Genomic DNA, 10,778 nt, shown 5'->3' with positions numbered 1-10,778 from the left:
ATAGGCAATACACAGCATACAAAGCAAGAGCTAAATGTAACACAATTAAAGAAAAAAAATCAAAGCCTACATATATTTAAAAAAAAACCCATAAAACCAAGAGAAAGAAAGCAGAATTGGATTCAAGACTAAATTAAAGGGAGAAATACTGAAATAAGACTAACGCAAAATAGGTAAAAGTTCCAAAAACACAATGCAAAAATTCAGATAACTGTCTACATATATCACACTCACTGCTTATTATCATTCAATGGACGTTTACACTTAGGAGAACATTTACACACTTGGGATTTTGCAATAAGACCAACCGTTTACAAAGTATAGGGTGGAAACGAATGAGTGCCACAATCCAACCAGCAGATGTCAGTATTGCCAAAAAAAAGGTGTCGAATAAGCTATGCAAAGGGTAATGGGTTCAACAATGAGGAGTATTGCATGGAAAGCTGCTTTGCAACTTGTAGACACACCTTGTGCAACTATTTCACACGTGCAACCATGTTATGTTTTTTATGTTTTTGCATAATCACGAGGGAAATCCCCTTAATTCTGTAAGATCTGAACATTAACAATTATGCTAAAACTAAAAAAAATACCTATATATTCGGTGTCATTGATTGCAGAGTAATTTGCTATTGTATATATATATATATATATATATATATATATATATATATATATATATATATATATATATATATATATATATATATATTGTCTTTGCTTTAGTCTCGTGAGATCGAGTGTGGGATAATAACAGCTTAATACGTACGTATAATTTGCCTAGATGCAAATACTAAAACGCCCAAATGATCACCGAAACCAAAAGCACAGACCCAAAGCAAACCATTTTCCCAGCCGTGAACTGCGCGTGCGCAGAAAACAGGCACCAGTCCACTGCCAGCTCAGCTGACAGCAGCAGCGGCGGCGGCAGTACTCTGGCAGCCTATAACCATGGCAGACTCTGTAAGTAGAGAAGAAGTAGCAGTGATTAGTAATACCGACATCACTTCCACGGAATCTGAGAACAACATCATAAATACGGTCGTACCCTTTGTTGTTCTTCATAATAACCATACTTGAGGTTTAAAAATCTTTTTTGTTTTTACTGCTGAAAACCTTTCAAATAGGGCCTAATTTAATGTTAGCCAGTTGGAGCGTCGAAGACTTTTCCACTGTTTCTACAAAAAGCCTGCGGAGTTTTATGAAACGTTCACTGGCTTCCCCCGCTAGATTTAGCTTACTCCCTTCTGCGGCTTAGCGTTAAATTAATTAAATGACTTAAAGTTGCTTCTGCGAAGACTGTGTCAAACTTTAGTCCTAAACTTTAGTCTTCCTGACGTTAGCTTGCTAGCTATTAAGTCTGAACGCTAAACCTAAGTTTATGTTAGCCATGTTGCCCATTCTGCTCTTTGAGTGCTAACCTGTTAGAAAGATTGAATTCCGAATACTAAAGCAACTTTCCCCCCCAGTATTTCGGTGATTATGGTCTTGTCTTGTGACCTGCACACGCCTGCCATAACTCTGTGTGCTGTACTATTGTTATAGTATCTCCAGCTAACCAAAACAGATGACCCTTATTTTATACTCAAGTTTAATGCATATTTCTGTTCTTTTAGCCCCTGTCCGTTGCCGCTAACACTCTTCCATATGTTTACCTTTTTTTGACTTCCATACTCATAATTTATTCTGGTGTGTGCAGATGGTGGAAAGAGGGACGGCTCTGTTGAGGAAACTGGAGATAAATGTGGCAGAGGCAGAGAAGAGAACAGGGAAGAACACTGTTAACATGCAGGAAACATACACTGTGTACCTGATTGAAATACGGTAGGTTGTAAAGTGAAGCATTCACTTTTCTGTCCGCATCATAGGTGCATCATATGCAAATATTTAGTGCTTATAAAAAAGTAGAGAGAGGTGGAGTACGAACACTTGCATTTTTGCATTCTTTTGCGTGTTTTTTTATTTATTTATTTTTTACCTCAGATATATTACAGTTTGCACAACAAATTTGCCTTTTTGTCTTGATTTTTATAGTATTGAACTGGGAAAATATAGTCACATCATGTACAGTACAGTTGTGTCAACTGGCAAGTTGCTATGAATGAAAGTGTAGTAGCTCAAGCATCTACCACTTTTTTTGACACACCTGAAATACAATTTTTTTTCTCATTGGTCTTTGTCCAGGCCTGCTGAAACAGAGGGAGGGACACCAGCGGCACCTGACACTTTGTGGAGACGCTACAGTGAGTTTGAGCTTCTCCGAACTTACCTGCTGGTCACCTATCCCTACATTATCATCCCCCCGCTACCAGAGAAAAGGGTGAGTAATGCGTAGGTGGTGGGAAAGGACTAATCAATAATTTAAAAAAAAGAATTAAATGGAAATTATTAAGTGACTATTACTAATACAGCTTACCTTCAACTTCATAGTAAATAATATTCAGCCATTTACCTTTTTTGTTTCCACCCTTGTTTGTGTCTCTTACAGGCCGAGTTTGTGTGGCACAAGCTTTCAGCAGACAACTTAGATCCAGACTTTGTTGAGCGGCGGCGAGTTGGCCTGGAAAATTTCCTGTTGCGTGTTGCATCACATCCGGTCCTCTCCAATGACAAAATTTTCTTCCTCTTTCTTACAGAGGTTAGCAGCCTAACATAAGTTGCATAATGTCCGTGTAGATCTTTTGCCATTCATGTAGTATATTCACGCCTTCCACATTCACAGTATAACAGATTTCAAACTGACGTTAAAGATGAACCCTGAACTGTAAAGAATTTAAGAGCTATTTATGCACCCATAGTTGGTAGATTTGTCTCTTCATTGCAGCCGCTTTTGTAGCTGGAATACCCCGTTTTTTGTTTTTTGGAGAGGGGTTATACAATCTGGCTGACTTTCGAGTCTGTCATGTATTTTTTCTGTCATTTCTTTAGGAAAAGGGATGGAGAGATGCGGTTTTGGAAACGGGCTTCCAAGACAAGGTACAACCAGATGGAGTGTGAAAGACACAAGTTCAGGTCACATGTGTAAACGATGCAAGTAGTTTCCAGGTCTGACAAGGAAAGCTGATGTTGGAAGTGCCAGAAACTGGCATTCTTTCTAATGGCCAGCAGGGGGCATCTAAAGTTATGGTTTCATGGAAGACCATGGGAAAACCACTGCCCACTCTTTTGATCAATGCCTCCTGTAAATACTTTCCTGATGAGCTTATGGGCTGAATCACTACTTTCAGTATGATTATCCCTTTTTAAATTATTGGTCCCACCAGTGTCCAGAAGGACAATAAACCAGGGTAAGCTTTTTTGCCTGTATAAACTGTTCTTGCCACAAACTAATGGCCAAGTGGCAAACATGACAGAAATACATGTCTGCTTAATACTGTGTGATTTATTTTGAACTAATTTCCAGTTCAAAAGTAAGTTGCATATGAGCATGCAGGTGACAATGACATGACGGTGGCAAATCTCAGCTCAGAGCTTTAAAACCAAACCAGCCTGTGGCTCCTTCCATCTTTTATACACTGTAAATGATTCTGTTGATGTTTTCATCATTTTAATCTGAATTTCATATCCGCATTTTTTGTGTGTTTTACAAATTCAAACTGAGTTATGTTTAAAGCACTTCTTCGTATATTTTGCTGTGTGTAATTCTTTTCCCTAACAGGCTGATTCCAGACTCAAGTCTCTGAGTGCCATGTTCAGAGTCAAGAATCCTGACAAGTAGGTGTAAAAACAGCCAAACCTAACCTAATTTTTCCATTTTCTAGGATTTATGCAAGTTACACAACTTAGACAGATTTAAGACTATTGTGAAATACTTTCTCAGGAATTTTTAATAACTAAAATAAATGAAATATTCATTATAAAACCAGGCAGCAAAAACAGGGTGTAAGATGTGTGATAATCACTTGGATATATTTATGAGCACAAATATGAAAATTCTATTTTTACCACCATATTAAGTAATAATTTATTCTGTTCCAAGGCAAACTGAAAGAACAAATTTCTAGAGTGAATAATGTAAAAGAAAATACTGTTCAATCAGTTACTTTTCTTCTTGTTTTGCCTCTAGGCGGTTTACAGCACTGAAACAGTACAGTGATGAACTGAACAGCGTCATCTCTCAGTTACTCAGAATTCGAGCGGTAAGTTTTGGCACGTTTGTTTAGAGAGACTGAGGTTTATCTTAAGTTGATGCTTTGTGCAAGCCGTGGGCATCCGTTGGTGGTTGCTTGTGGAACTTCAAATTCCAACATTTTTGTCTCTGAAATACAAAAATCTGTATCTACTTTCCTAGAATTTTGACTTTCTTTTCCAGGGCACTCACCATTTTATCTTGGACGTCTACTCCATAGCATGCCAACGTTTATTATTTAAAAGTGATTTAAAAGCTGGCTGCATCCAAGACATTGAGAATAATAGAAAGTTATTGAATTGCACTCTAATGCCAAATGTATCTCTTCAAGGTTTTTAAAGCAGACGGTCTAAGGTCTGTTTCTAATGATTAGTTTTGTTTTTTTCTTCTAGCGAGTAGCAGACAGGCTATATGGAGTTTACAAAGTCCATGGTAACTATGGCAGAGTTTTCAGGTGAGGAACACCTGTTCTACTCTGTTTTCTACTGTATCAAATTATAGTTACAAGCATAAATTACTGTATCCATTTATATAAGCAGAATAAAAACACATTTTAGGCAGATGATATTTTACCTTATATTGAATTAGGTCACTTAAAAAGTTTCCCTGCAGCAATAATGCATTTAGTATTAAAGGATTGTTGTGGGTCATTAGGGAATTCCTTTTTTCATAGATATGCCTCAATTGCCTTCTTTGTTTCTGTATGCCCACATAATCTCCTTTTGTTTGGGTAATCATGATATAATAGATACTTAACTACTTAAAAACAATCATTATTTCAGACAGCCATTTTTCTGTTTAGTGAACAAAGAGAGCTGCTGCATTCAAGTCAAGTATACATGAACATTTTTCTGTCTTTAGTGAGTGGAGCGCAATAGAGAAAGAGATGGGAGATGGACTGCAGAGTGCTGGACACCACATGGACACGTAAGTAAAGGTGTTACCTGAATTGGTGATGGACACAAACACACAATGTTTGTTTGGTATTGCTTCAATTGTACAGTGACTTTGCGTGTTATCTCAGTTATGCTGCATCAATTGACGACATTCTGGAGGAGGAAGAGCACTTTGCAGACCAGCTCAAAGAATACCTCTTCTACACTGACGCCGTCAGGTATTATATTGTGTTACAAGATGGTTTTGTTAACACACTTATCAGGGTAGACAGATGCTCTGAATATGCTGTCATTTTATTACATTTTGCATAAAAGTTGCATACATGAATCTCACCATATGTAAAAACATGGAATTAGACGTTAGGCATAATACAATAATCACTGTGCTGAAGCAGGTATTCTAGCTCAGTTACCGATGCAGCAGTGATTTATAGCAGGAACAGGAAGCCATCATTATCTTTGTTAATATCTGGAAAGGTTAATGTCTTCCATAGCACAGTCATGTAAACAGTAAAAGGAGACTTCATACCAACAAGGCTTCTGCTTGCATAACTTGGAAAGCCTGGACATTTTGTTTTTCATGCTTTACCTTCCACCTCATCTATTCCTTATTTTGTTTTGTTTTTCCTCTTTCACAAACACACAAGGGTTGCTTTGGTCAGTGTGTAACTTCATGCTTTATTCCTCTTAATTGGTCTGTAGTGATGCAGCACACATTTCTGACACTATATCTCTTATTTTATGTTTGCTAAAAATCTATTCTTCTGAATGAATTGAATTTTATTGTAAGCATTAAAACATCATTCAGCAGAGAAAAGAGTGTCAGTTTTGTAGATCAGACGCAGCCCACATCTTTATTTACAGTAAATGTAAATACATTCTGTTGACTGTTATAGCCTTTGTAGCAGAATGCATTCATGTTTTGGGACTGTCAGGGTTTAAAATATGTCTGAATTTGTGTGTGCGTTAAGGTCAGTGTGCAGAAAACATGAGCTGATTCAGTATGAATTGGAGATGGCAGCTCAGGACCTTGCCCAAAAGAAACAACAGAAAGAAGAGCTGGCAACCGGGGTAACACACTTTCACACACTCTGGCTTATAATCTGTCTTTCTCCTCGCACGATATGTGCAAATTAAGAACCAGAAGTGGGCGTGTGTTCAAAAACACCGTTGTGATCCAAATTGTCGTGAACATAATTTAATGCGTGCATTTGTTTTTCCGTGTGTGTCTGTTTGTGTGTGAGTGCAGACGGTGCGAATCTTTTCTTTGAAGGGAATGACCAGTAAATTATTTGGCCAAGAGAGCCCGGAGCAAAAAGAGAGCAGGTTAGCAGCCCTGGAGCAGAGTATTCAGGAAGGAGAGGAAACGGTCAAGGAGAAGAACACCGAGTGCCAGTAAGCACAACACTATCTTATCAACCACTTACCTATTTTGAAATTATCCCTATTTTAAATTTCTCTTCCTCACTGTTCTTCCTCTGTGTGAAAAATATAGCACATAATCTGACTCTGTTTTCTGACTGAACTGTTGCAACTGAACAACATAAATGCAAAGAATAATAACAGGAGACTAGATAATTTTTTCCCCAGCACAAACTGGTGAACTGAGGTATTTGCTGAAAGTGTTGAGAGACAAATTGAGGTTCTGTGTGTAATTAAAAAGTAGTTCTATTCAATTTCTTTTTGTTTTTTTCAACGGAAAAACAAAAGCCAGTGGTATCAGTAGAAAATACAGGAACTAGAACCTAATAAGAATAAGGAACAAAGCAAATGCTGCATTGTTTTTCTTTTCTTCTTCCTCTACCTCTTCCTTTGTTCTTCTCCCTGTGCTTCTTCTCCACGCAAACAGACTAACAGTATCATGCGTCTTTGTGATTGTGCCACCAGGGAGTTTGTGCGAGCAGCATGGGATGACATCGAACATTTTAAAGAGCAGAAAGACAAAGATTTGCGTGAGGCGCTGATAAGCTACGCCATTATGCAGATCAGTATGTGTAAGAAGGTGTGGACATTTATTCTTGTGTGTATTTTGTGTATTTATATAAATTCCTAGCATGTGGTCTTTTGTTCAGCAGTACCACTCCTTAACTGTTTAGTATTTCTGTCTTGTCTTTCAATGTCTCTAAGTCACTCCTTTTCTCTGGTACTTGTGTACTGTTACAGGGAATCCAGGTGTGGTCCAATGCCAAGGAGTGTTTCAGCAAAATGTGAGCCAAACTTTCCAAAGCGATCGTACTTTGCACCAAAACTATACTCTGATTGTACAGACTAGGACCAACAGCCAGTGATTATACTGTAGTCCTGTGGAGAAAAGATGGGAACCCAAATGCTGCCTTTAATTTGTTTTGCTATACTCAGTTGAAGCACACACACATTAAAAAAGTGAAAGTGGAACAATGCCTCTTTAACGTCAAGTGTCTTAATAGAACCTTTTCCTTGATTTTCTGACCTTCGTACTTCAGACAGTCCAAATTTACACACTCATCCTTAGTTGCGCTTTCATTAACATGTCCAAGAAGAAAATGTGGCATTATCATTGCACAATGGATCCATGGGATTATCCATGCAGTATATTTCAGTTGTTAGCTCTCTCAATCAGTCACAATGAATAACACAGAGCAATATACTAGTTTGAGTTGACACAGGCTGCACTTTGCAAACAGTGGTTCATGTGACTCGTTTTAGAGTTGCCTGCCTTGATGGAAGGATCTTTACGTGTTACCTTTCAACCCTCTCCAGAATCTCCTTACATAAAGGTTTTCATACTATTTGATTTTAGGTGATTAATGGCAATAGTGATGAGTTAAAGAATGGGGAACTTGTTTCTGATAGAACTTCTAATGTTATGCTTACGTTTGTGTTTAAATTTCACATTTGCAACAGCAAGTCGAACCAAACAAAAGCAGAAGAGTGCACTGGTGAATGTTCAATTTGAAATAAACTGCAAGAAATATGACTGTAAACATGGACCGAGCTTTAGAAAGCCACTACACTTTTTACATTTCCATTTTTCTTTTTCTTTATTTTTTTAAAAGTCATTTTATGTTCGTCACACAGAAGTAATCTTTGTTATTGTTAATCTGTTGCTGACCAAAGTATTGACGACCAAGTGCTTTTATACTACAAATTTATAGTAGAAAATACAGAAGAAGGGTTGAAAAACTTCGGTTATGTGATTTTTGTTTTGTTTTTTGGCTGAGGAAAGAAATCACTCTCACAATTTGAGTTTCATAGTTTAATTGTTTACACAAAATTTAACCGTAAATGCGAAAAATCAGATCCTTTATTTGCTGTCAAGCATTGTAGCTTTAATGCAACAGAAAAAAAAACCCATATAGAACTCAGCCCACTGTCAATGTGCCTCACCACTTATTCTGATATGACCTGAGTGCAGCTACACACAGATACAGACTGTTTTTTGGTTGAGATCCTCACATTAGGCTTACATAAACATACACGCATACTTGTGCTTCTTCGATGACATCAATCTGAAGGGGAGAAAAATTGGTGCATAATGGATCTGACGTCTGAATGTTGTGCTGAGATCAGCAAAAATTTTTCCCCAGAATAAACAATTGTTTTACTGAAAGAATCTCAAATTGAAGCTTTATGTATGTTTGTTTTGTTTTTTTTCTAAATGACAAATGTGTCAGATGTAATCATTGTGTTATGACACTAATAAACATTTCCCTTTTTTGAACTTACTGTTGTGTTTTTATACCGACTGGCAGAGGAACCAAAGAGAACGGGGAAGCGGGATGAAATGTGACTGCTGGTTTTGCTTAGCATGTAAAGGTGGCTGTGGGTGTTTTGATTCTTCACGTAGACATGTTTGCTTTTCCTGTTTACATTTATTTGCCGTTAAAAGATAAGAGAAACAGGCTTTTTATTACCAAAGTCTAAAGGTCAAACCTCAGTGATTCATCTCTGCCAAGATAACTCAAAACCATCCCCTCAGGTTTTTTTTTAATTTTTAATTTTTCCATGACACTTGTTGGTGCTCATATTAGTGTCTTCAGTGGGTACATGGGTCAAATGCATGCAAATGTACTACACAGCACACAAAATGTAGTGTAAAATTCATTAAAAATGTCAACAAACGGCCCTAGATGGTGGCATGTTGTCTTCTGTGTTTTTATATCTGAACACAGCCCTGAACATTTGGAGTTTATTAAGATTTGAATTAATGGCGCCACCTGTGGATTAATAAAAGCACACGCATTTCACTTTGGCAGAGAGGAAAGGGTTTTTTTGGGGGTTTTTTTTAATGGTGAGGAAAGGAAAATGTTCCCCTTTCAGATCCACCTTCTGGTCGGTTGGTTGGTGTGCATGAGGTCATGTGTGGTTTTCTCAAATGGAAACCTAACATTAATTTAACATCAAAAACAGACCTAAGGCTTACATCAGTGATTTTCTGTCCTCTTCAGAAAATGATATTTTTAATAAATTGAAGCAAATTACAGACTTAATCTTAAATCTTAGCATAAGTTTATAAATGTAGAATACACAATCGAAATCATGATTAAACTTATGTGGAAATCATTAAGTCATGAAGGGATAAGCTGCTGTAAGAAAACAAAACAGACAAAAAAAAATCCCTTTAGGTGTCTCAGCCAAGGCCATGGGAAGCAGGGGTACTGAGGATCCTGCAGCACATCCTGGATTCTCTGTTATTTTTATTTACTTTCCATTTAAATTCTATTAGTTTAAGAAAGTTTTAGTAGTGTATGGTGTGTGTGTATCTTGCATAGGTTAAGTTGTGTCCCTGACCACAGATTAGTGACTGCACATGAAAATGGCTATGCAAAACTGAATTTCCCATGAAACATCGTTAGAATCAGCATGCTGCTCCTACAGTACTCACGAAGACAGCCCAAGGAGGTTGGCTATTTCTTTGCTTCAAGGGAGCAGAAAACCAACCTAGAAACTAGACATGATGAAAAGTATGTGGCTGGAAACATACTTTTGGGGTTTGGGTAATATTTGAAATTATTGAGAATATTTGAGGCCTTCCGTGCTCTGCCACAATAAATTAACCAAACATCACCTGTTATTAAGTATTAGTTGGATCCGATGCGTTTCCTTGGCCTGTAAATTGAGCATGGCCGGATCGACAAGATATTTATGTGGCTTTCATAAGAGCCAGCTCAGAGCTGCTATTGGCTGTTACTATTCTGTGGGTAAATCATGGCGTGCTTGTTATCTGGTTACCACTGGTTTTGAAAGGAAATGAGTGTTTGAGGCAGTTGTGATAAAGAGTGAGGCTTAGGTGCAGTGTTGTCTTTGCTGTCTGGATGGTTACAGGTTTATTAATGTTTTCTGTATAAATCTGGCTTTCATCTCGCAGCCGTTCTGTATGATTTTTGTTGGGGTTTTTTTTACTTTATTTTAAAGGCAATCGTCATATTAGGTAACATGGTAACCAAAGTACATTTTACAACATATATAATTTATACAGCTCTTATCTAAATGCTGATGATACTACCCTACCCAACTCATAGTACCATCCCCACAGCTATGACCTCAGCACATAAGAGATAGATCCTTTCGAGGTCTTGCTGGACCCTTTATCAAAATTTGGGAAATACTTAATGAATGACACGATTATACTCATTAGTGGCACTTTCGAGTTAAAATAGTGCATGGCGGCTGCTATCATGAATGACACAAGTCCTAATCGGCACTAATCGCGCTTGATAACGAAGAGCATGCACCCGAAATGTTCGCAATACTTAACAGAGAGATACAGACAA

General features: G+C 37.6%; 1 protein-coding gene across 2 annotated transcripts; it reads left to right on the top strand.

The window, feature by feature from the left end:
- Positions 1-867: 867 nt before the first annotated feature.
- Positions 868-8,725, top strand: snx4 (sorting nexin 4). 2 transcript variants are annotated; one of them, XM_086267098.1, is made up of 14 exons: positions 868-963; positions 1,700-1,824; positions 2,185-2,320; positions 2,489-2,638; positions 2,929-2,976; positions 3,659-3,714; positions 4,067-4,139; positions 4,522-4,583; positions 4,991-5,056; positions 5,154-5,243; positions 5,997-6,096; positions 6,275-6,420; positions 6,913-7,027; positions 7,189-8,725. In XM_086267098.1, exons 1-14 carry the CDS (start codon positions 952-954, stop codon positions 7,234-7,236), a joined length of 1,227 nt encoding a protein of 408 aa, XP_086123224.1. In that variant the 5' UTR covers positions 868-951; the 3' UTR covers positions 7,237-8,725. The 2 variants fall into 2 exon arrangements, with proteins under 2 accessions (XP_086123224.1, XP_086123223.1); XM_086267097.1 differs by having other exon boundaries at positions 886-1,041.
- The last annotated feature ends 2,053 nt before the right edge of the window (positions 8,726-10,778 follow it).

This window comes from Aulonocara sp. 'chitande type north' Nkhata Bay, linkage group LG16 (genome assembly GCF_057382095.1).
Source record: "Aulonocara sp. 'chitande type north' Nkhata Bay isolate Kocher_YH1m ecotype deep benthic linkage group LG16, A_spYH_male_GT1.1, whole genome shotgun sequence".
Classification (NCBI taxonomy): Eukaryota; Metazoa; Chordata; class Actinopteri; order Cichliformes; family Cichlidae; genus Aulonocara; species Aulonocara sp. 'chitande type north' Nkhata Bay.
The sequence above is the reverse complement of the archived record's forward strand: the minus strand, read 5'-3'. Positions and strand labels throughout refer to the sequence as shown.